Consider the following 26513-nt stretch of genomic DNA (forward strand, 5'->3'; position numbering starts at 1 on the left):
ACTATAGCCTGGGTGTCTGTCGTTGTGCAGGTCTGCAAGCTCATAACGTGTCACTTTGTGACTCAAAGTACTACGGATTTTAACGGTGAAGTTATGGAATTCGCTCTGTATGGATGGCAGTGTCCAAAAGATGAAATTACAGGAATAATGGAAGTCACTGGAGTTTTACATCATGCAAACAGCAGGTAGGCAACTATGCAGTAATTGTCAATAAACGTTTGCTTACGTTGTCTTGTATCAAAATAAGCAACGGAACACTTGTTATGTTCGCAAATCAGAGATTCAAGGGGATTTATTTTCACTCACAAAAGTTATCCATCGGGGCAATGTTTGTTTGGGACAGACGCAACATATCATGATTGGTGTTCATGGCAGTACTAGTAGGCGGAGGTTTCTCCACTACTGCGCAGTGTTTCTCTCATAACATTACCCACGTGTGGGATCGGTTCAGTCAGCGACAATAAGGAGTTTTAGTTTAGTTGATAGTTGTGAAGAAAGGCTTGGACGTGCTCAGCGCGGTCAAAAACAAATGGATGTGGGCTTGGCTGGATGAAAAGGTTGACACAGGAAAGCCATTCAGGTCCTGGTGTCAAAATCTGCGAGATCCAGGAGCCTGTTTATGTTGTTTTTTTTGCTTTAACCCCTGAGAACAGGCAGATAACAGTGCAGGGACCAAAATGGCAACACTGATAACAAAGTCTAACTCAACGAGGAGACGGGCAAAGGACAAGAGAGAGGAGATCTTAGCCATAGATGGTGAAATTGATAAGGCAGTTGAGCTACGACACATCTTGAAAATCATGTCCATGTAATAATTGTGACAGGCCTCTCCCCCTCTCTCTATCCTCGCTGCTCGACCCCTCTCTGAGTCTATGCTCTCTTCTTTTCCCCCCTCTCTGGCAGAAATGATGTACAGCATATAGATTGTTAATTGTTAAGATTGTTTTAAGTGATACTGAGTGACATTGGGGTGTCAAACTCATTTTGGACTACAGGCCGGTTTGGGTCAAATTGGACAGGTCCTGTGCAGTATTGCTGTGAGTACTGGGATTGTACTAAAATGAATTGGGAGAGATGATTTTCTTTTGAATTTGAAAGGTCAAAGTTACAGTGAAGGTCAATATTTGCCCACATAATTGTTGAAGAGACCGGAATAAGAATATTGGTTGTCCAGGTTTGCCTGTGCATTTGAGTATTCCTACTGTATATGGTAGCTTTTTACTGACACACTGCTTTGCCACTGACAAACACTGCTTTGTCTCTGATTTATGAATGTGGCCTTACATTTGACGATTATTTTGCCGCGGTAATGGTATTGAATTTGTCTTTTTAGAGGTATTAAAAATCCTTAAAAAGTATTGAATTTGAACTTGGGAAATGTGCAGATACCCTGCGTGAAAGGTACCATCACCACCCTAAACACTACCACCAGAGCTATGTGAAAGGTACCATCACCACCCTAAACACTACCACCAGAGCTATGTGAAAGGTACCGTCACCACCCTAAACACTACCACCAGAGCTATGTGAAAGGTTCTTTATCACCCTAAACACTACCACCAGAGCTACGTGAAACTAAGGTACCATCATCACCCTAAACACTACCACCAGAGCTACGTGAAACTAAGGTACCATCATCACCCTAAACACTACCACCAGAGCTACGTGAAACTAAGGTACCATCATCACCCTAAACACTACCACCAGAGCTACGTGAAACTAAGGTACCATCATCACCCTAAACACTACCACCAGAGCTATGTGAAAGGTACAATCATCACCCTAAACACTACCACCAGAGCTATGTGAAAGGTACAGTCATCACCCTAAACACTACCACCAGAGCTATGTGAAAGGTTCTTTATCACCCTAAACACTACCACCAGAGCTATGTGAAAGGTACAGTCATCACCCTAAACACTACCACCAGAGCTATGTGAAAGGTAACATCATCACCCTAAACTAGGGTTCTTCGTTTTCAGGCCAAGGACCCTTATGGATGAAGTAGGGACCCCCACAACCTGTTCATAGATTCCATATAGTTTCATCGGTTCTTCAGTATATTTTGAATTCATGTAAATTTGTGTTTTCATATATTTAACCACTTGTACCACAATACTTAATAAACTTGACCTTTCACTTTGTACTTAGTCTGCTCTTTTTTTCCCCTCTACACCAAACCTCTTTGCCGAAAATCGAGGCATTGTGAGCTTGTAGATCAGCTATTTTTGGCTAAAGTTCACAGAATATGGAGGTTAATGTTTAAGTGGTTAATATAAAAAAGGAGAAAAAAGGTTTCTATCCCACAAAGATTTGGAGGACCCCCTGTAGTAACTTTGAGGACCCCCTAGGGGTCCCGGACCCCCTCTGAAGAACCATGCCCTAAACACTACCACCAGAGCTATGTGAAAGGTACCGTCATCACCAGGCATGTGCACACACAGACATCAAAGGGGGCTTGAGCCCCTGCCCTTTTACCCTTCTCTAAACAGTGCCCTCTCTAGAACAATTGACTAATTTACTGTCTTTTAAAACATCGACTGAAGGGGTTAACTGCCACCTTGTCCTTACCTTTTAACGTGGGCACGTGCGTACACATCGCGCACAGATCCTGTTCCAGGCGTGTGTACACCCGATCACAGCTTTCAAATAAAAAAAAAAACATTGAAAAAATACACTTATATAGGGGTTCCTGTCCTAAATGGGTTAATGCAGTGTTTCTCAGCCTTTTTTTCTGCATGGGTGCACTTTTCATGTCCCAAGAATCCATGTGCACACCAACATAATACCTGTGTCGTCACTGTCGGGAAGAAACCTTGTATCTCCAGGTTTCAAATGTGTACGTTTCTTCGCAAAGTAAAGCCCTGCTTCATCATACAAGGCTGTCGCACAACAGTAGTGAAAACAGCAGATCTACAAGCACACAACGCCTCGCACCGCGAGGCGTTGTGTGCTTGAAGATCGTCTGTTTTCACTAGTTTAAATCATTTTTAAAATGATAAATACAATACTGGCTTTCAAGCATTTTCAAGCGGCAACCTTGACCCTTCTCAGGGGCACACCAAAGGTCCCCAGGCACAGCGGTTGAGAAACACTGGGTTAATGTATGACAACATTGAAGTGATTGATGTTATTTAGCTTTAACCCATGCATATTGTGCGTACGTGTGTGTAGGTGTGTACCGGAGCCTGCAGCAGTCGAACAGCATAGCATCCCAGGACGTGCTGACGGCCATGGACTACTGTGAGGAGTCTCTGCAGGAGATCGACATCACCTCCTTCCTGCAGACCCTCTGTGGTCACATCAGGTACTGCACTCCCAGCCGCACCGCCCATTGGACCCTACCACACCCGATAGAAGTTCCCAAACTTTTTTGTCTCAGGGCTCCCCCATACATTTTTTTTTTAATCCGAGGCACCCCTACATTATAATTTTCACTCCCAGCACCTTATATTTATAGCATATCGTCGTTGTCGGGTGGAAACCTTATACGTCCAAAACCGTTCGTTTTGTAATTATCATCTATAAAATGTACTAAGCTAGTGAAAACAGCAGATCTACAAGCACACAACACCTCGATGCGAGGCGTTGTGTGCTAACAGGCAAACATTTCCTCCCAGCAGTGGTGTTCACGCCAAATTCTGGGCTTTTGCTGCTATGTGGGTGAACGCTAGCATAGCAACATAAACTAAACAGCCGAGTAGTGCCTGGAGAATAGAGGGCGCGTGTTGCCTTTACAAGCCCCGCCCGGAGCCATTCAGTCACTGTCCTATGCATGCTGGCGGTGCTTAGAAGCACCCGCACGGCAGGATTTGAGAGAAAATCAAACGCTCGCTTCTCTAGTTCAGCCTCACAGCACTGTGGAAAGAAATAATGCACCTGGCTTTGATATAAACTGATTCAAGGTGGGGGTTATAGTCTCAGATACCACGGCAATTAAAGGGAAACCAGCCAATCAGAATCAAGGAATGGAACTATGTATAATATTGCGTACCCGGTCTAAATGGGTTAATTATCATCAATACCTTTACCCTCTCATCCTCCTCAGGGTCTTCCAGGAGCGCAGTGAGAGCGTAGCTGTGCAGAAGTCGGGGAAAACCCCTCCTATGTTCCTCATCGGAGAAGAAACGGAAGACGAGTGGCGCGCTAAGAGGCCCGCCGTGACCTCATCACCCAGGTGTGTTTTACATCACGTAGGGCGGTAGTCTTCAACATGGGGTCCGGGACCACTAGGGTGTCCTCAGAGTTACTAAAGGGGGTCCTCCAAATCTGTGTGTGATAGAAGCTTTTTTTCTCCTTTTTTATATTAACCACTTGAATCCTAGCGTCCATATTCTGAGAACGATAGACAACAATAACAGATCTACTTGTAGATCGGCTGTTTTTGGCAAAGAGGTTTGGTGTAGAAGGGGAAAAAGAGCAGACCAAGTACAGAGTGAAAGGTCAAGTTTATTAAGTATTGACGGTTCAAGCGGTTAAATATCTGAAAACACACATTAACATGAATCCAAAATACACTGATGATTGTGCTGTCAAACGATGAAACTATATGGAATCTATGGAAAAGTTGTGGGGGTCCCTGCTTCATCTCCCTCTCAACTAAGGGGTCCTTGGCCTGAAAACGTTGAAGACCCCTGGTCTACAGCCAAATAATTACCAAAATAATGGAAATTGTTAATGGGTAAAATAAAAGAAATAGAGTACTTTTCCCACCACTGCCGCTGGCTCTCATGGTGTGTCGTCTGTCCTGTGGTTCCAGTGTGGACATGGACACTCAGTCCAGTGTTCCTGCGTCGTCTCCGCCCACGCCGGACCAACCCAGGGCGCCCAAGGCCTCCGACTTCCCTCTGTCTCGCCTCCAGACGCAGCACACATGTGAAGTGTGTCCTCACCTGCACAAGATCATCCAGGTACCGCCGGGGAAGCCAGCACCTTAGTTTTTGTATATTTTTTTAGTCATCTGAAATAGAACATTTTCAATACGTTTTAGTCAAATAAAAATATTTTAGTCGACTAAAGGTCTTTGCACACTGCTGCGTTTTTCGTTGCGAAATGCGTTTTTCAGGGCAAGGAGAGAGAGAGAGATAGAGAGAGCAAGGGACCGAGTGGTGTGCGAAACGGGCGGCAGTGTGCAAACGTGACTGACATAACGTGAGGTTGATTTTTTATTTGCGTGCTCCGAAATTCATTCCGATATTCGGCCCGAAAAACGCAGCAGTGTGCAACCAGCTTAACTGTACTGTACTGTTGATTTTGTTGACTATACTTGGGCGTAAAGGCTGGTTGCACGCTGACATTTTTTTATCTACAAGCACTTTCAATACATTTTGATACTGATATTTTGAATTCCGGACTTTAACCTTTACATTGCACTTTTGATCCTTTTACGGTGATGCGAGTACTTTTATCACCACTGGCAATAATAATAATAATCATAATAATAATCTTTATTTAGCACCTTTCATGACAAGAAATGCAGCTCCAAGTGCTTTACAGTGCAAACAGAAATGGTACACATGGTTACCGGTAATAATAAAACAAAGACAAAAAGCAAAACCACAAAACAACACCAAAAACATTCCAAACTTCAATAAGAACTTGACCCTAAGAACAGGACATTTGGCGCAGAACAATGACTAACAGAACAATGGCTGTGTTGTCTTTGTTCAACAGGACAAATTCATGCAGATTGGAGCTCATTATTTCAAATCGGTGCCGTCCAATCCACATTACTTCTTCTACTGTCCGCCATCATCAAAGCAAGAGGTGAGGTTTTGTCCCCTTCTTTTTCTTACTAATGCGCACATCTGTGTGGACACGATCGCGAACATGTTGGAATTCACCCAGATAAGCAAACAATACATTCTTGGGTTGTTGTACCTAGTGTCCACTAAACAGCGTGTGTGAATGAACTATGGGCGCTGTAGAAACCTAGAACAGGGGTTCCCAAACTTTTTTGACTCAGGGCAACCCATATATATTTTTTAATCCAAGGCACCCCTACATTATAATATTCACTCCCAGAACCTTATATTTATACCATATCGTTGTTGTCGGGTGGAAACCTTGTATGTCCAAAACCATTCGTTTTGTATGTATCATCTATAAAATGTACGATGCGAGGCGTGTGCTTGTAGATCGGCTGTTTTCACTAGTTTTGTGCGACAGTCTTCTATGATGAAGCATAGCAGATCTACGTGGCGTTGTGAGCATGTAGATCGGCTATTTTCACAATGTTCGCCTCTTGCTTACTTAATATTTGACAGTTTGGCCAGTCCTGTGGAATATTCGACTATTCGAATACTTTGAGGTCGAATAATTCGAATACTAAAAAATCACTATTCGTGAATGCCCTAGTTTTGGGCACCAAATGGCCTATCAACATGTCTAAATCTTGAATCCATGGTTTGAGCAGGAGGACTCTGACGGGGAGGACTGGAGACCCACTGATGAAGTGGTGTCAGAGGCTGAGCCAGCTACTGAAGACGGTGAGACCCTTCAACACTCTTCGTTGATTTGGTTTGTTTTGAATATCATTTAGTCCCAAGGCTCAGCCCGGCCCGACTAACTGGCATACAGTTTGAGAGTTTGAGAACTCCACTTGTAGGGGCGGGACGATATAAAAATTTCACATCACGATTATTTTGAGCAAAGAAATCACGATTTACTATTATCCTGGGTGCGTAACATTTGCCAAAAAAAAGCAGATCTACAAGCTCACAACGCGTCGCAACGCTTGTAGGCTATTCTTTTGGAATAGACGTTTCATAGAGCATGAAAGAAAAGACTGTATCAAGTACGTATATTATAAGTACGTTTTACCAATAGAGGGTTTAAGTGGTACCGGATATGCAGCTCAGCAAATAAAAGGTGAATTGATCCCAGTGCATGACGGCGGACGATATCACGATAAATTAAATCTCCACGATACGATTATCATGAGTACATTTGTATCACGATAATGGATAATATCGCTTATCGTCCCATCCCTACTCCCCTCTGACATCACTTCCTCCTCCTCTTCCACAGAGAACGCGTACGGCTGCAGCATGGTGACGGAGAGCGACACAGACCTGGAGGTGGAGTACCAGGACTCCGCCTCCAGGAGGAGGAGCCAGGGGGAGGATGAGGAGGACGAGGAGGGGGAAACGGTAGTGTTGATTTCCTCAACTAAAACTGTGATGAACAATGTTCTTAAACTGCCTTCTTTCCCTGACGAAAACTGTATTAAAACCAAACCAGTAAGACGCCCTGAGGGCGAGAAGCGGTGCGAGGTAGCGCTGTAACAACGGACTGACACAATATGTCCATATATGGGCATTCTCCGATATGGGCTTAATATTGCTGACATCAGGGATCTCCATATAATGGTGTGACTCGGGTCGCGACAACCACTGGTTATTGCGACCGTCAGGTCGCATTTACTACCAAAACCTCCACCGGCTGTCTGTCAGTCTGTCCGTCATGTCACACTTTTCCCCAACTCATATCTCCGCCACCGTTGCCCCAAGACATGCCAAACTTTGCACACACACTCCTTGCCTGCCAATCCACAACCTCCACCTCTCACGTCATACGGGCAGCCATAGTTACACCTGGAATGTTGAATCTCCATATATGGAGATAACCTACGCATCACACAAAGTCTGACCTCACCAGCCCATACTTGGGCATGGACGACTTATATCTCCATATACGGAGATGGCCATATATGGAGATACGATGACATCACAGAGTCCACATAAGCTTAGTTGATCCTGGCGATAAGGTCTGAGTCGAGGTGAGACTGACACGATATGACCATATATGGGCATTCCCCGGTATGGGCTTAATATTGATGACACCAGGAATCTTGGCCTTATGTGGAGCGTGACATGAGGCGTGACGGACGGACATGATATGAGGTTTTCATACTAAATGCGACCTATGGTTGCAAAAAAAAAAAACTAAAGTTCCATCTGAACAAGAAAAGTCATTTTATGTTTGGTTGCGGCTCGGTTGTTGCGCTCTGAAAATAGCAGATTTACAAGCTCACAAGGCGTCGCACTGCGACACCTTCTGAGTTTGCAGATCTGCTATTCTAACCAAATGAAAATCAGGCATTATAACGCTATGATTCCACGGCACTATTGAAAATCAGGTAAATAACATAGGAAAAAGCTGTCTTTTTCAAAGTGGCTGCCAAGTACCAGGATGCCTCAGTCTCCATAGATGTCCATGTAATTCATAGTGCACGGATCATGCATGCCCATGCCTAGATCATGCACCATGTGTGTGCAGGCTGTTCACAGCTTTCAAACAAAAAAATCTGCCTGGAAATCCGTTCAGGCATTCATGAGATAGCAGCCATTATGTTTTCTTGTTATGTAAACAAACATGGCTGCCATGTTTGAAAGATGGGGTTGGTATGGGGGTTAAACATGCAATTTTCGCGATTGCGATCATGCCTACTACATTTTTTGGGGTCCAAAAATATTTTTGAAAATATATAGAGATCAAAGCGTGACGCTACTCTCCTCTTGAACAACTCTGACTAAAACTAAATCAAGATGTCCTGTCCACTAGGATACTGGCGGCGGTGGTGTCAAGGAGTCGTCGGGCTCGGACTCCTCCACGGTGAACCACCGCGACGACGACTCGTTCAGCATCCTGGAGGGAGGCAGCCTGCTGGACGCCCTGGACGCCCCGCACCACGCCGAGATGCCCCCGCTCTTCCTGCACCTCACCTGCTCCGTCAACGCCAAGAGCTGCCACGGATCCATGCCCGTGCACACCCTGCCCACCTGTCTGGGTGGGGGCACACCGCACAGCGCACGCACACGCACACACACACACACACACACACACACACACACACACACACACACACACACACACACACACACACACACACAGGCACACAGGCACACATGCAAGCATGCACGCAAATGTTTGCGTAACTATTAGGGCTGGGACTTTAACTGATTAATTGCGATTCATTAATTACAGAAAATTAACAAGATTAAAAAAATTAACACATTTTAATCGCACTTAGTTTTTGCACCACAGAACCTTCAGTTTCGGGCATACTGATCATAGCGATGCACCAACCAAGAAGAGACAACAAACGCAAAGGGAGAAGTAGCCGATCAGAGCGCTTTGCTTGGCCCAGTGGAAGCGAAATTTAGATTTAAAAAAAACTCACTCGTTGATAGGGATGGGTATCGTTCACCTTTTATTTGATAAGTTTTATTTATTATTATTATATTTATTATTTGCCTTTTTCTATGGGCTATTTTATAGACGTTGGATCATTATCATAACTAGAAGCCCAGCGTCTAGTCGGCGACCTGGCCAACTCGGAACAATGTAAATAGGGAATGAATGCCCCGCCCTTTAATGCAAACCCCATTATACCTGTTTTCATAAGACCCGTTTTGACCATCTGTCTGCCTGTGTCCATTTATGCCCATATATGGAGATATCTGTATCTGTCTGTCTGTCTGTCGGCGTCCATTTTATGTCCATATATGGAGATCACTGCAGTTATAGTTCTGGGTCCATTTTATGCCCATATATGGAGATATCTGTCTATCTGCGTCCATTTTATGCCCATATATGGAGTATCTGTCTGTGCCTCCAACTGTGTTGCAGACACAGTGCCGGTTCCCCCTTTAATGCAAACCTCATTATACCTGTTGTCATAGGACCCGTTTTGAACATCTGTTTGCCTGTGTCCATTTATGCCCATATATGGAGATATCTGTATCTGTCTGTCTGCAATCCATTTTATGCCCATATATGGGGGCATTCATTTTATGCCCATATATGGAGAACGCGCATGCCCGTGGGACGAACGGTTCTCGAGATACGCGGATTACATACATACATACACACTCACACACTCACAGAGATTTGTTTTTGACTCATGTGGCGTACGTGATGTCAGAGCCTTTTATGAAGTGATGTCACAATGAGTCAGAGCTTTCGCCGATTTCCTCCGGAACAGCCTGATGTCAACAATCAGCTCTGCATAAGGAGATTCCGAACGTTTTGCGCCGGTTTCGGAAAACCGTGCGTCGGGTCGGGTCGAGGCTCGGCACTGCACTCCGCGCCGCGTCGGGGAACGCGCGTGCCGAATCTGAAGCCGGTGGGACGAACGGTTCTCGAGATACGCGGGTTACATACACGCAGAGATTTGTCGCATTTATAGATAGATAACCAGCAAGACTCCCTAATCGGGAGATAAGCGACCGTTGGTCGCTTATCTCCACAAATAGGCCAAAAGTTTGTTTTACCAATTATTACACTCTATGTGAACATTTACATCAACAAATCCCAAGTACTATGCAGAACGACCCATTTCAGGTTTTTAATGTACAACAATATTTAGAAAATAGGTCTACAAGCTCACAATGCTACGCATTGTCCTCGTCCCTTATATTCCCATAGGTTATATGGAGATCTCAGTGTTTGTCAGTCCTTGTTCATTTATGCCCATATATGGACATCTCTATATCTACTGTAACAGTCCTTGTCCCTTTATGCCCGGAGATCTCTTAACTGTAAGTCCTTGTCCCTTTTATGCCCATATATGGATATTCCTGATGTCATCAGTATATGAACATATATGGGCTTTCTGATATGCCCATATATGGAGATCTCTTAACTGTAAGCCCTTGTCCCTTTTATGCCCATATATGGATATCCCTGATGTCATCCGTATATGCCCATATATGGGCTTTCTAATATGCCCATATATGGAGATCTCTGTATCTCCATATATCTATACTATAATTTTGCGAATGTCTGTCTGTCTGAGTGAGTGAGTGAGTGTCTGTCTGTCTGAAACAGCGTTTCTCCTCAGTGGCTGGAGCAATTGATCTGAAATCGCATCACCATTAGCATATGAACACACCTGACATAACTGTGAAGCCCGTTTGTCACTTTCACAAATCGTATGCTGTATATTAGCATTTTTATGGTGTATCTACTATCTATTCTGCATCTAGCATGAGGCACATCTATTCTGCATCTAGCTTGAGGCAAAATGTTTAACCAGCTCTGTAGCCATTAAACGAAACGGGTTTTTTACATTGATGCTCCTACATCATGCAAGCACCAGTTAAAGTTACTTTCCATCCCTCATATACTGTGTGCACAGTGCACATCCCATAACCCACACACTGCACATCATTTTGGAGCTCATATCTTTGAACGGGTAAGGGCTAGTGGGTATAAAAGGATACTTCAGGTCTGACATCAGGTTTGTTTATATTGGGTTGCTAGGTTTGACGTCACAAACTCCATGGGCCATCTGACCTAGAAATCTATATTTGGGCATAGATGACTCATCGTGACCTCATCATGATTTCAATCGCTATAAAAGGACTCTCAGTGACATACACTCTCCACAGATAAAGCAGTCAACCAGCCTACCAGTCAACCCATTCTTTGATTACTTTGTACAACTAGATTAACTTTTCAATGGCATCCCCACTGGAATTGACCGAAATGTACGACAGACAATGCCGGTCTTATACCAGGAAAGAAGCATTTCTTCGACTCAGACCTTATCGCCAGGGTTGGCTTATAGCAGCTGTCGGTAGATAATGCCAGTCTTATATAAGGGTCATTTGTGTACGGTATGATTTGCCATGGTTACTCATTGAAGTTGAATCTCCATATATGGAGATAACCTACGCATCACACTAAGTCTGACCTCACCAGCCCATATTTGGGCATGAGCAACTTATGTCTCCATATATGGAGATATGATGACATCACACAGTCCTCAGCCGATGATGTGGCGTGATGTCATACAATACACAAACGAGCCCAGATATGAGCAGGGCAAAGGTGTGACGTGTGACGTGTGACCGACCGACCGACCGACGGACGGACGGCCGGTGGAGGTTTTGATACTAAACTGCGACCTTACGGTCGCAATAAACACCAGTAAGACTCCCTGTTCGTTTTTACATGAACCAATACTCGATAGTATCGACGTCAGTGAATCGATACCATTAAAAGTATCGCCGATGATACCCAACCCTACTCGTTGATTCACTCATACAACAAAATGTGTTTTACTTGAAAAAAATACTTCTCGGGTAAAAATATTAACTCAGTCAGGGCCGGTCGACTTTTAGATCGACTATCTCATTATGGAGTTCCCTGCCAAGCGACTTAAATCGACTTTTATATAAAAGCATTGTTTAAGCTTTTAATTTGGGTTAATAGACGGAGCGGAACGGTTAGCTTACCTTCGGCTAGTATACAGACGTAAACCGTGAAAAAAAAGGATACGATTATGACGTCACCTTTAAGCCATAGCTTCCTGTTTACGTAGGCCTCTGCTAGCCGCTAGGCTCAATGCAAACCATCCGACCCTCACGCAGCTTCACTAGGTCGGATTTTGATTCGGAAACTTTCTGTGTGGCATCTGTATACGTTCCGGTGCCCATACCGATGGTGGTTTTAGACGATCAAGCACGAATTGAACAGTATTGAGCTCAGATGGCGGCCCGCGGGTCTCCCATTCATGTCAATGGGGATCGACGTCATCGTCCCGTCCTTGAATGTTGTGAACCTTGGTTTTAACATGGGTTAACATGGGGGCTTCCACAGTCTATGGTCTATGGCTCGCTCTAGTGGTCATTTTGTGGTATGGTATTTCAACGTGGCTTGGTAAATTGATGTGATTATGAGGATTAAATATAGCTATTTCCTGGCGTTATAAGCGCACATTCATATTTAAATTTGGCTGGCAATGGGTTTAATATGCGATTAAAATGCGATTAATTGCGATTAATTAATTACAAAGCCTGTAATTAATTTGATTATTTGTTTTAATCGCATCCCAGCCCTAGTTACTATACTTGGAGGATATAAACTTTTTTTCAGGATTCCATTGAAACATAGCTGAAAATAAATGAACCAGACCAATCTGGGATTTTTTTTTTTTTATGATACATGTTATACAGGACAAACATCACACACAAACACTCCTTCCCTCCCATTCCCTCCCCCCGCTTAGGCTCCAGAGAAAAACAAAAAGAAAGACGACACACAAAAAAACTAACAAAAAACCAAAAAAAAAAAAAAAAAACAGTGGGACAAACTATTCACGATATTCCTGGCCCCGCCCCCGGCTTCCTGTTCATATCCTGAAAGAAAATAAAAAACATCATTTGGTTTCCTGTGTCCTTGCATTAAAGTGTCAGTAGAGGCGCTCTGGGCTCTTGGCTCTGAATGAACCGGTGTTGCCATGTCTGCTTATAATAAGCAATTGGTGTCGTTGTTTATTGGGCTTACTTTCTAATATTTTTTAAACCAGTGGTTCCCAAATCTTTTCATATCAAGGACCCCAGATTAACAGATTTGTCCACAGTCGCAGACCCCCATCTGAAAATATGTGGTGCCAGGGACCGCCACACAGATTTGTGTTGTTAAAATGTTTCAAAAATATTCAAATTATTTTCGTTTTTTCTTTCCTCTATATTTTTTAAATAGCAAATATACAAGCTCACAATGTGTCACAATGTGACACATTGTGAGCTTGCTGATCTGCTATTTTCAAATGTAAATGTAAAGTAGTAAAACTGAACCTAGTTAATTCTATTGGGCTTATTATTCATAGACCTGGCCGCTTGTCTCTGGCAATATCTGGCAACAGACAATTCCCTGTCACTTCCTTGGGATCTCTTGTTCTTCGACTTGGGAGGAAGTGAAAAGATGTTTAAAAATGCTCCAGCGCCCTCTGTAAAAGGAAAATGGCAGCCTCCATAGAATGGCCAGGAATATCGTGAATACAAATTGAGTTACAATTTCAGATGGGCTTCCAAAGCAAGTCTTTTCTCATAATGTTCGCTTTAAAAAAATAGATATTCAGAGAGTTGCACACATTATCATGATTTTTCTAAAATAGCAGAACTACAATCTTGCAGCTGCCGCACTGTGAGCTTGTAGATCTGCTATTTATGATTCTAGGCCTAAATGGATTAAGTGTCTGCGTTCAGCGCGGCTTGTAAAACAGCGATTGTGCATACAGTACATAGGATGGTGGCGTTGTGACTTAGTTACCGTCTAAAGCAGGGGTTCCCAAACTTTTTGGTCTCAGGGCACCCCATATATATATTTTTTTTTAATTCGAGGCACCCCTACATTATAATTTTCACTCCCAGCACCTTATATTTATAGCATATCGTCGTTGTTGGGTGGAAACCTTGTATGTCCAAAACCGTTCGTTTTGTATTTATCATCTATAAAATGTACTAAACTAGTGAAAACAGCAGATCTACAAGCACACAACACGCCTGCGAGGCTTGTTCTTGTAGATCTGCTGTTTTCACAAATTTTGTGTGACAGTCTTGTATGATGAAGCAGGGCTTTTGCTTTACCAAAAGACGTACACATTTGAAACTTGGAGATACAAGGTTTTTGCCAGACAGTGACGATATTTTAGTGATTATGTTGTGAGGAAAACGTTGAGATGATAGCCATTTTGGTTAGAACTGACTGAAAATAACTTTGTACTTCAAGTTTAAAATGATACTGAATATTTTTTTTGTGTCCAAATAAATTACAAATATTATCAAATTATCTCACGGCACCCCTGGACTGCCATCACGGCACCCCAGGGTGCTCTAAAGACCTGGAAATATAATGACACACAAAAAATAGGCCCCTCTGTTTCATTAAACGTGTGTAATGACTTGCTTTCCCTTGCAGGGGAAGTGATATCGTGTCTGGAGAACGCAGACAGCCTGCAGTCAGTGGATCTGAACGAGCTGTCTGTCACGTTGGACATCTTCGTCCTGACATTACCTCTGGAGATAGAAGTCATGGCGTCTGATTACCACCACAACAGGTGAGTGAAAGACCAGTTAACAACCCATTTAGACCGGGTACACATTATTGCATATTATTATTTTATGCTTTAACTATTAAAAACAATAAAAAAATAAATCAGATATACAGCTTGTAGATCTGATATTTCTTTTTTAATCGTGAAAATATGTTTCTGTCAGTGGTGCTCAAACCTTTTCATGTGAAGGACCCCCAAAATGATCTATATTTGGCCACGGACCCCCATCTCAAAATATCTAGTTCTAGGGACCCCCCAGAAGCAAAATTTGAGTTACAAACGTTCGCGTTGAAAATACATAATCAAAGATGTGCACACATTTTCACGACTTTTTCAAAAAATAGCAGATCCACAAGCTCGCAAGCGCGACACTCGGTGTGAGCTTGTATATCTGCTATTTTTCACTGGTTAAAGCATTCAATAATTCTAGGCCTAAATGGGTTGTTTAAACATGTAACGGAGACAGCGCTACACCTGGTCTGTGTGTGCAGGTACACGTCAGAGAGCAGCGTGTCGCTGAACCGCTCCCCGGGCCAGCCCTCGTCCTACCGCTCTGATGAGGAGCTGATGGGCACTCTGGACCACATGAAGGGAGAGGGCATGGACGCGTAAGTAGCCCCCAACCATCACTGTTAGGGATGGGTATCGTTCACCTTTGAATCAATACGATACCTTTTCCGATACCTGGGAATCGATACGATACCTTTTTCAATACCATTTTCGACTTTTTATTTATAATCATTATTATTATTATTATTATTATTATTTACCTTTTTCTATAGGATATTTTACACACCACAATAGGTTATACAGGCTGTCATGTCAAGAGGTAGGCCTACTTTAGTCTTGTTGATGTGACTACTATTATGCGATGGCTGATTTTGTATATAGTGTACATAAGCGAATGTCTGTCTGCAATAGAATATTCGCATTCTTTTACCGCAACAGGCGGAACAGCTATGAGCCAAACAAGAAAACGCTGTGCGACCGGCCACGGGTGCGTTCAAAAGTATCGAAACGAGATACCGTTAGTTTTGACGTGAACCAATACTCGATCGTATAGACGTCATGCGTTCGATACCATTAAAAGTATCGATTTCGGTACCCAACCCTAATGACTGTCACATCATGAGGGTTTTTTTTACCATGCAATGGTCTTTTCTCTGTTGCACGTATTTTGCACGTACTAATCTAATCCAGTGGTTCTCAACATGTGGGTCGGGACCCCCAGGGGGGTCCCCAAACCAACATAAAGCCAACATAAAGTTTAAGTGTAGGGTATCTGCACATTTCTAAAGTGACAATTTAAGGACCTTTTAAAATTAACAAACACATTAACTCACTTAGCGCCGAGCGACTTTCGGGGCGACTAACTAATGATGGCGTTTAGTGCCGAGCGACTCGGAGCGACTTTTATATAAAAGCATTGTTTAAGCTTTTAATTTGGGTTGATAGACGGAGCGGAACGGTTAGCTTACCTTCGACTAGCATACAGATGAAAACCGTGAAAAAAAAGGATACGATTATGACGTCACCTTTAAGCCATAGCTTCCTGTTTACGTAGGCCTCTGTTAGCCGCTAGGCTCAATGCAAACCATCCGACCCTCACGTAGCTTCACTAGGTCGGATTTTGATTCGGAAACTTTCTGTGTGGCATCTATATACGTTCCGATGCCCATACCAATGGTGGTTTGAGACGATCAAGCACGAATTGAGCAGTATTGAGCTCAAATGGCGGCCCGCGGCCTGTCCATTGAATGTCAATGGAGAGCATGTCATTGTACCATCCTGTTATGTCATGAACCTTGTTTTTTATTCTGACTTAACATGGGACCATACAAAGTCTATGGGCTATGGCTCACTCTAGTGGTCATCTTGTGGTATCTGCATGTAACGTGCATCTGTTATGTAATGTGATTTTGGGGATTCAATATAGCTATTTCCTGGCGTTATAAGCGCAGATTCATATTGAAATCTGGCTCGCTCGGCGCTAAGTGAGTTAACGCTGCAAGACCCGAATTAATTTCTACTTGCCAATTAAAAAATAAATAAATGAGATGGTAGTTTATTTAAAAAAAAAAATAACATAAATAAATAAAACGTTTTATAGCCATGAATTTTCACAATAATAACGTACATGTTCTAGACATTCTAAAGATCACCAAAAAAAGTATTACAAGCATGTTTTTGTGAGGAATAGCTTCAGTGAAAAAGTGAGATGTTGTTCGTCCAGACTCTGGAATGTCAGCCTCGGTGGGAGTTGTGAATGTCAGTCTCTGTGGGGGGTATTTATATGCAAATATCGTGGCCAATGGCATTGCAATACTAAACAATAGGATCCAATGGTGATGTTTAGATGAAAAAAGAACAGGAAAACTAATTGCCAAAAAGCTACGTTGGGCCTTTTATCACATGTTGTGTTCTTGACCGTGTCCTTTCTATGTCCAGGATATCTGGGGACCCCCTGTCCAAACTCCCAGCGCCCCACAAGTTAGCCATGCTGGCTACAATGGACGAGGTGAGTTTGAAGATCTCCTTTAACTCCCAGAGTGACACATGCGAGGCGTTGACATGACTCTGTGTGCTTGTAGATCGGCTGTTTTCACTAGTTTTGTGCAACAGTCTTGTATGAAGCAGGGCTTTGCTTTACCAAAAGACGTAAAAGACGAAACTTGGAGATACAAGGTTTCTGTCCGACAGTGACGATATATTTTAGTGATTATGTTGCGAGGAAAACGTTGAGATAACAGCCATTTTGGTTTGAAACTGACTGATAATAACTTTGTACTTCAAGTTTAAAATGATACTAAATATTTGTTCAAGTGTCCAAATAAATTCCAAATATTAACAAATGATCTCGCGGCACCCCTGGACTGCCGTCGTGGCACCCTGAGACTTTGAAAACCCCTGGTCTAGAGTCATGTCATCGACATGGATCTGTCCCATTTAGCGACATGTGACCTGACGGTCGCTTATCTCCTGTCTTACTGGTAGTACGCTGCTATAGATTTTGTGTGTGTGTGTGTGTGTGTGTGTGTGTGTGTGTGTGTGCATGTTGGTGTGTTGCGTGTCAGATCCGCTGGCTGCTGGAGGATGAGATGGTGTCGGCGCTGCGCCACTCCCGCTCCATCACGGCGCCCACGCTGCGCAAGGTGGCGGAGCACGTGCTGCAGTCGGCCGGGCGGCCGCGCTGCCACTGCGAGGTGGTCCCGCTGCAGTTCGTCTTCGGGCCCGAGCAGTCCCTGGAGAGGTTCAAAGAGGTGACGCCTCATCAGTGTTGTTTTTGACAGCAAATTTAGATTTAGTTTTAGTCATAGGGCTCTATTATGATCCAGATCTTATGCCTTATGCCTTGAACTTCTTTGCCTTTTTTTTACTATATATACATATATTTTTTTATATTTCAAATAGCTGATCTGCAAGCTCACAACGTGCAGATGTAGATCAGCATTTGAAGTATTTAAAAATGTTTTTCAAAATAGTAAAGAAAAGGCAAAGAAGTTAAGGCATAAGGCATAAGACCTGGATCATAATAGAGCCCTATGTCTTTTGAATAAAATGTCATTTCGTTTTATTCATAATTTAATCACCTGAACAGTTTTAGCTTTAGTCTAATTTTAGTCAACTAAATAGCATAAGATTTTAGTTGACTAAATCTACTGTTCATTTTGTCAACTAAAATGTATTTTGGCAGGCCTTGATGGCATCGTAATGACTGATTTTACACTTGGTTGCGTGTTGAAATTAGCCGATCTACAAGCTCACAACGCGCACGACGCATTGTGAGCTTGTAGATCGGCTATTTTCAGCACGCAACACCTGAGAGCAACCTTCTCCACTAGTCCCTCCCTAATGTTTTAGTCTAGTTTTTATTTTGTTGACGAAATTGTCAATATATTTAGTCTTAGTTTTAGTTTTAGTCATTAGAATGCAAAAATTTAGTATGCCAAAGCAAATTCCTATGTGTATTACACGATGGTTAATAAAGTAATCTGAATCTGAATCTGAAAATTAATCCCAGTGCATGACGGAGGACGATATCACGATAAATTCAATATCAACAATACGATTATCGTGAGAGTTCTTTATCACAATAAACGATAATATCACTTTTCTCCCCATCCCTAGATGCTACTGTCACAATTATGTCATTTTACATGACGATTAATTGCCACGCAAATAATTGCGATTAACAATGTAATTGTGCTTTAATTTGTGCAATTTAAGGACTTTTTGATACTTCTAAAATGACAAATTAAACATTGGCAAAATTGTCAAATATATAGAGGCAGAAATTGTGAAAATAGCCGGTCTACATGCTCCCAACGCCTCGCAACGCGAGGCGTTGTGAGCGTGTAGATCTGCTATTTTCACAATAGAACCGTGTTATACAAAATGTAATGCTTCAACTCTTCAGGATGGGGGGGTCCAGTTAAAACATGATTATTTTGAGGGTCGCGGCCTGAAAAGGATGAGGACCACTGGACTAAAACACTGCACTCTCTTTCTCTCTGCAGGAGTTCCGCAGGGTGTCGTTCGCGGGCTACGTGCTGAACGGCGAGCAGGACAACTTCCACTACATGTCCCAGAGCCGCACGCACCCGCAGCGCATGCAGGCGGCCAGGACGCTGTGCCAGCCCGCGGCCAGCAGCAGTCCCACCGGCCCCAGCGGAGGAGGACACGCACACACCGAGGACACGGTCGTCCTGGACACCGACGTGGACGCGGACGTGCCGCGTGCTGACATGGAGCCAGTGGTGGAAGAAGTACTCATTCGTTATTTTGTACTTAATTAAGGACGACCGATTTTCAACCTATCTTCATGTCCAGTGTTGTTTTTGACAGCACACTTTGATTTAGTTTTAGTCATAGTCTTTTGAATAAAATGTTTTAGTCTAGTTTTTATTTTGTTGACGAAATTGTCAATATATTTAGTCTTAGTTTTAGTCATCACAGCTTAGTTTTTGTTTTTTGTTTTTATTTCGTTTTCGTCAGTGAAAAAAACACAGTCGACAATCGTTTTTTGTAATATTTTTACTGTTTAGTCGACAAAATCAACACTGTTCATATCATTTTTTATTATCGTTCTCGACTTACCATGTCGGACTACACGATTGTTTTAGAAAAAAAATCCTTGCCGTTTCGGGAGACTGACTGCACGCGTTTGCGAGAATATAGTGTAATCGGGGATTGCGCTATATTCGTCGCAATACATATTTTCCCGGATCCAGTGAGGGGTCTCGCGCCACCCATACTACCCAGCGTTCCCAGAACCGCGGTCGTTTTTCCGCACCCTGAAAAGAGCAGATCAACATGTACAATCGGGCTTAACATGTTGTGGTGCGTACAGGCCTTCAGTGTCATAGTAAATCATACATATTCGGAAGAAAACTGGGAGTTCAGTAATTACGTTCAAAATGAGAACATTATAATGGTGTGTTAAAACCCATTTAGGCCTAGAATTATTGAATGCTTTAGCTATTGAAAAAATAGCAGATATACAAGCTCACAGCGCGGCACCGAAAAGTTTGAGAACCAATGACATAGTAGTCTCTCAAGAACAGATTGACTGAGCTCCAGTTAAGTGAAAAGGACCTTTTCGTTGACGATGGCTGGCCAGATTGCTGACATAGAAACATTTTTTTTTTCTTCAAAAAACCCTTAAAAGGATTCAAAAGACACCGGGTCAAAATTCAAATGTTCACGATTTTTAAAAATAGCAGATCTACAAGTTTGCAGCGTGGCACTCGGTGCTGCGCTGTGAGTTTGTATATCTGCTATTTTTCAATAGTTAAAGCATAAAATAATAATAATGGGTTAACACTCGGGTGACTGAAAATAATCACTACCACTCTGACTGCATTTACCAGTCAAATTGACAGGTAAATTATCTCCCTTTTGGCCCAGGAGAGCAACACCTCCTCCCCTGCTGCCAGCGGGGGTTCTATTGTCTTCCAAATGTGAATTTGAATTTCAATTGACCTCTCAAATGGGGAGTGCAAAAGGTGTGAAATTCTCTCCTTGCTTCTGGGAGGGGGAGGAATGGGTGAGACCTGTCTTTATGACCGATAAATAACAGTCAGAGTGGGATAATGGTATATTGTTTCATACTTAGGAAACGTTTCAGAAGGGGAAAAAAACGAGAACATATATCTTGAGTATTTCGGAAAAGTCATGGAAGGGGAATTTACTGAGACCTTCACAGGGAGAGTTATTGCACTGTGCGATCTCAAAATCGGTCAGACCTACATGAAAACCTAAGGCACATTTTGTCCCAACTACCGACACATTGATGACCCCTTGTCTCCGTGTAACTGCAGGGTGAAGAGAAGAGCAGTGTGGACGTGTGCGTGGGCCCTGGCAGTGAGCCAGCAGCAGCCCCCCAATCCACGGAGACGGACGCGGACGTCAAGCGCGAGGCAGAAGACCCCCCGGTCGCCATAGTGGCGGTGGACGCCGCGGCCCCCCAGCACGGCTGTGAAAACCCCTCCTCGCCTCCCAAGACCCCCTCGGCCCTCAGCCTGGCCGAGTCTGTGCAGTCCGCCACGCAGAGTGAGTCGGTCTCGCGTAGGAATGGGACGATACACGATATTATCGTTTATCGTGATGAAAAACACTCACGGTAATCGTAGTGTGGACATTTAATGTATTGTGATATCGTCCTTTGTCATGCTCTGGGATCAATTCACCTTTTATTTGCCGAGCTGCATATCCGGTAACACTTAAAGGGCCAGTTCACCTCTGGGACAACCCGATCTTATTTTATTGTTGTTTGGGACACGATCATCACAAGTTATTTTTTGTGTTCCAATCTGTTTTTGGAGATATTTTAGTATTTCAGCATGTGCAAAATGCATCACTAGTCATGCTGAAATACTAAAATATCTAAAAACACAGACTGAACATAAAAAATAACTCAGGATTGTGTTGATCATGTCCCAAACAACAATAAAATAAGATAGGGTTGTGGGGCACGTGGTGGGTGGTGGCCTGGTTCAGAACCTTTCAGCCAATCAGACGAGTCTGTGTGTATACAAACACATTCCCCCCTCCACTCTATTACAGACATCAAACAAAATGAAAAGTAATCGATTTTAACCCATTGGGAGCTTCAAATACTTTTCAGAAATATTCCAACAAATTGCAGATGGACAACCTCGCAGCGCGGCACAAAGTGGCACGCTGCGAGCTTGTAGATCTGCTATTTTGGACAACCACTGTTCTAACCTGACAACCGTGTGCGTGCGTGTGTGTGTGTTCTCAGGTAGTGGGAAGCTGCGTCCCAGTCGGGTGCAGAGTGTGGTTTCCAGCCAAGGCAGCCTGGACTCTGACATGCTGGGTGAGACGTACTCACACACACACATACCTCTGTAGAGGTATTAAAACGTCCTTAAATTGTCACTTTAGAAACGTGCAGATACCCTCTATACACTTAAACTTTATGTTGGTTTGTCTACTGTTGAGTGAGAAAACAATGTTGCACCTTAAGTTAATCATCTGGGGACCCCCCAAAATAATTGGGGGGTCGTGTGTGATGTGATGACATCAAACGATAGTTAACAAGTCATTAGGTCGAACACCCTTTGGATTGACCACCAAACTCTAACCCAAACCCTAATCCTAACCTCAGTAAAACTATGCCTGACTCTAAACCTAACCTCAGTAACCGTGACGCGGGTGGTTATCTAACCTGCCGACGCTGTTCGGCCCAATGGGAGTTCGACCTATGGGGCAGTCCCCCAAACGATAAAGTCGACTTCAACTAAACTTTTTACCGAGTCGAGTCGACTTGCAAAAATCACAAGTCGTTAATGCCCTAGTGTGTGTGTGTGTGTGTGTGTGTGTGTGTGTGTGTGTGTGTGTGTGTGTGTGTGTGTGTGTGTGTGTGTGTGTGTGTGTGTGTGTGTGTGTGTGTGTGTGTGTGTGTGTGTGTGTGTGTGTGTGTGTGTGTGTGTGTGTGTGTGCGTGTAGGTTATGACGGTGGCAGCAGTGACTCAGAGTGTGAGGTCTCCTCCACCATGGTGGATGACCAGGAAGGACAGGCCCGTCTGATGCCCGACTTCTGGCTCATCGTCAAGATCCACCAGGACCGAGTGGAGGTCTACTCCCACTCTAGGTGACACACTGACTGTGTTATAGTGCATTCACCAAATATTCAAAGTCACTATTCGATGTTGTTCACCGAAGTCGAATATTCGCCAATGTTCCCTCTAAGCTGCGCGCATGCGCGCCCGCGCACTACTCAGGACGCTGTCGCGCACGACAAATCTTTGTAGCGCATGGCAGATTTAACGCTGATAGATTTGTGAAACGTAGTTGATTATTTTGTGGTACTCAGTCTCTGTCTGCCTGCATATGCTTAACATAGACAGCGCTAGGTCTCTCTCTCTCTCTCTCTCTCTCTCTCTCTCTCTCTCTCTCTCTCTCTCTCTCTCTCTCTCTCTCTCTCTCTCTCTGTGCCTCCCCCCTCCTCTCGCTCTCGCCGTCTCCGCGTCTCTCGTCTCGACTCGATTCTCGCTCGCCTCCTCCGCCCCCCCTCTCTCTCTCTCTATCTCTCTCACACACACACGCACGCAAGCACGTGTGGTAAACAGAGACTTCTTCGGACTACTTTTATTGTTTTATTGCCGTCATAAAACTTTCTCACATCTTCTATGTGTGCATTAACGTTAGCAACAGCGTGGCTGTAGGGCAGGCTACCAAAACAAAACAAATGCATGTGCTTTGCATTGCGTATCAGTCAGAAGCTCAAAGGACCATGGTTGCTAATGTGCAGTTTCATAAAGACGTCCCCCGCCTGTGCACAGCGGAGATTAGACCTACAGTAGGCTACACACTACTCCTCCATCCAGCTTCCAGGTATGAACTATATAAACTGCAATGTTTCTCTGGAGCTGATGAGCTTGGCGTCTCTCCTTCACGACCAGTTAACAAAAATAACTCCAGTCCTGTAATGCATTGGTCTCAAAATGGGTCCGGGGACCCCCAGGGATCTTGAGGTAGTTCCAGGGGTCCCCAGCAAAAGTTAGGAACCAAATGGACCCTTATGTAACTCAGAGTGTACACATGGAACCACACACTCAGAGTTAAATTAACTTGATTTTATAACAAATATAAATTGGGGTCTCAGTGATAGAAATGCCATTAAATGGAGGTCCATAGCCTAATGCATGTGAAATAGGGGGTCTTTATCATTAAAAAGGGAATCACTGCTAAAGCCATACAAATATTATCTTATGGGGGTCCCTGGGATAGCTTTTGCTATAATGCTATAATGCTTTGGACTGTATTTTATTCATAATAATGACACTTCTTAGCGATGGCTAACCTTCTTTAGACGTGTCAATGTCAATATGTCAATGTATTGTTATTTTGTAGACTCATATTTAGGCCCATTGTTTGTATTGTATTTACACAACATGTTGTCAACATGTGTATACTATATAAGATAGATAGATACCTTTATTATCCCAAGGGGGAAAATCAGTCTGTAGGCTTAATGAATAATAATGGATATAAAACCCTTTTCCCCCCGTCTTTTTAAATGTAACAGTCATATAGTAGCCTACAGTTTCTTAACAGTAGTCGAACCGCTATTACTTATTCTGTAATTAAATTTGAATAAGCTATAACTTGACATAACTTGACATGACTTGACGTAGTAGGCTATACCTACTATGTATCGTGCACTCGACATATGTTGCTCATCAGTGCTCAAGTTGTGCTCAGAAGGTTGGAGTGTTTGCTCAGACCGAAAAAAAATTAGAGGGAACATTGCTTATTATAATTGTTTTAATTGTTTTCTCTTTAAAACATATGTAGTTTATAAAGCTTGGCTAGAAAGGAAGTCATAAGAATGAGTTGTCAATGCCCCTGGTGGATGAATTTGTTAATGCTCTATACCAGGGCTTCTCAAACCTTTTTAGGCTGTGACCCCCACAATGATCATATTTGAACTGGGGACCCCCACCCTGACAAGCTCTTGGAATTGTAGGTATTACACGTATTTAATGTGACTCGGTTCCACAGATAAATATTGTGAAAATTGCAGATCTATATGCTCACAACGCCTCGCAACGCATGTAGATCAACTATTTTCACAATGTTCGCCTCTTGCTTACTTAATATTTGACAGTTTGGCCAGTTCTGTTGAATATTCGACTATTTGAATACTTTGAGGTAGAATAATTTGAATACTAAAAATCACTATTCGTGAATGCCCTACTGTGTTATATAGCAGGGGTCTTCAACAGAAGGTCCGGGACCCCTATGGGGTTCTTAGAGTTTCTACAGGGGGTCCTCCAAAATCTTTGTGTGATAGAAACTTTTTGATTCCTCCTTTTTTATATTAACCACTTGAACCCTAGTGTCCATTTTGGGAGAACTTTAGCCAGACATAGCAGATCTACAAGCTCTTGTGAGCTTGTAGATCGGCTATTTTCTGCAAAATGTTTAGGTGTAGAGGGGAAAAAGAGCAGACTAAGTACAGAGTGAAAGGTCAAGTGTTTTAAGGGTTGACGGTTCAAGCGGTTAAATATCTGAAAACACAAATTGACATGAATCCAAATCCAAAAACTAAGGGGTCCTTGGCCTGAAAACATTGAAGACCCCTGTTATATAGCGTTACCTCTTATCTCTTTGCTTTAACTTTTTGTGTTTTTTGGGGGGCAGTTAACACATCTGGTGCCAACCCCGAGTTTCCCGAGTTTGTATTGGTACTAGTGCTGTGCCAACCCCGAGTTTCCCGAGTTTGGGCCGTTTTTGAAAAAAAAAAAAAAAAAAAAAACGTTTTTTCAATTTTTATTTTTTTCAAAAAAAAAATTTGGACCTCCAGAAATGTGTTAGGCATGATCGCGAAATTGCATGTTTAACCCCCATACCAACCCATTCTTTCAAACATGGCAGCCATGTTTGTTAACATCTGAAGAAAACATAATGGCTTATAAATCATGAATGCCTGAACGGATTTCCAAGCGGATTTTTTTGTTTGAAAGCTGTGAACAGCCTGCATGGGCGTGCACTTTTTACACAATTGCACAATTACATGGAAGTCTATGGTAACCATGGCAACGCGGGACATTGGCCGGAAAAAATCATTGCAACATAAGTGTTAACGCCCTACTTGATCATACTACACTAACTACAGCGTCACACAAATGCACTTTTGTCACACTTTTTTTTGGCACTGAATTGATTAGTTGTGCTTCAAGTATTGCTATTTGTGTTGTGATGTGGCACTTGTGAGCATTGACTGCTATCTATCTATCTATCTATCTATCGATCTATCGATCTATCTATCGATCTATCTATCAATGATCGATCCATGTGAATTTGAGTTATTGAGTTGATTTTTATTTTAATGTTTGTGTCCGAGATAGACAATATTAAACCTTTATACTACACAAAAGGGGGTTGTTGCATGTGAAACAAATAGATTTGCAAGGGGATCTACAAGCTCACATCGCACTGCAATGCAACACTACACAGCTATACTGTGTAAGATGCTCAACTAGTGGTCAGTAGCCCTATAGCAAACCACGGTCGCGTCCGCGTCTTTCGGCCGTTTTTCGTACCTTCACACCCCCGCGTCTGCCTCCACCATGCCGAGATCTATCTTTAGAGGGGTCCCTGGTTCCTGTGCGTTCAGGCATTCCGGAGAAACGGA

The 26513-nt window shown here is 43.1% G+C and overlaps 1 protein-coding gene across 1 annotated transcript in view; it reads left to right on the forward strand.

Annotated features, from left to right (window-relative positions):
- szt2 (SZT2 subunit of KICSTOR complex) overlaps nucleotides 1-26513 on the forward strand; it is a 181862-nt gene that overhangs the window by 63129 nt on the left and 92220 nt on the right. The window contains 15 exon segments of the mRNA XM_080734234.1: nucleotides 3175-3307; nucleotides 4049-4177; nucleotides 4760-4910; nucleotides 5674-5766; nucleotides 6416-6488; nucleotides 7030-7151; nucleotides 8566-8791; nucleotides 14713-14851; nucleotides 15340-15456; nucleotides 17297-17366; nucleotides 17923-18108; nucleotides 19366-19614; nucleotides 21169-21400; nucleotides 22113-22187; nucleotides 22820-22964. Coding sequence (XP_080590360.1) covers nucleotides 3175-3307; nucleotides 4049-4177; nucleotides 4760-4910; nucleotides 5674-5766; nucleotides 6416-6488; nucleotides 7030-7151; nucleotides 8566-8791; nucleotides 14713-14851; nucleotides 15340-15456; nucleotides 17297-17366; nucleotides 17923-18108; nucleotides 19366-19614; nucleotides 21169-21400; nucleotides 22113-22187; nucleotides 22820-22964 — 2140 coding nt within the window.

The sequence above is a fragment of the Nannobrachium achirus genome (genome assembly GCF_963921795.1).
Source record: "Nannobrachium achirus genome assembly, chromosome: 1".
In the NCBI taxonomy this organism is placed as follows: Eukaryota; Metazoa; Chordata; class Actinopteri; order Myctophiformes; family Myctophidae; genus Nannobrachium; species Nannobrachium achirus.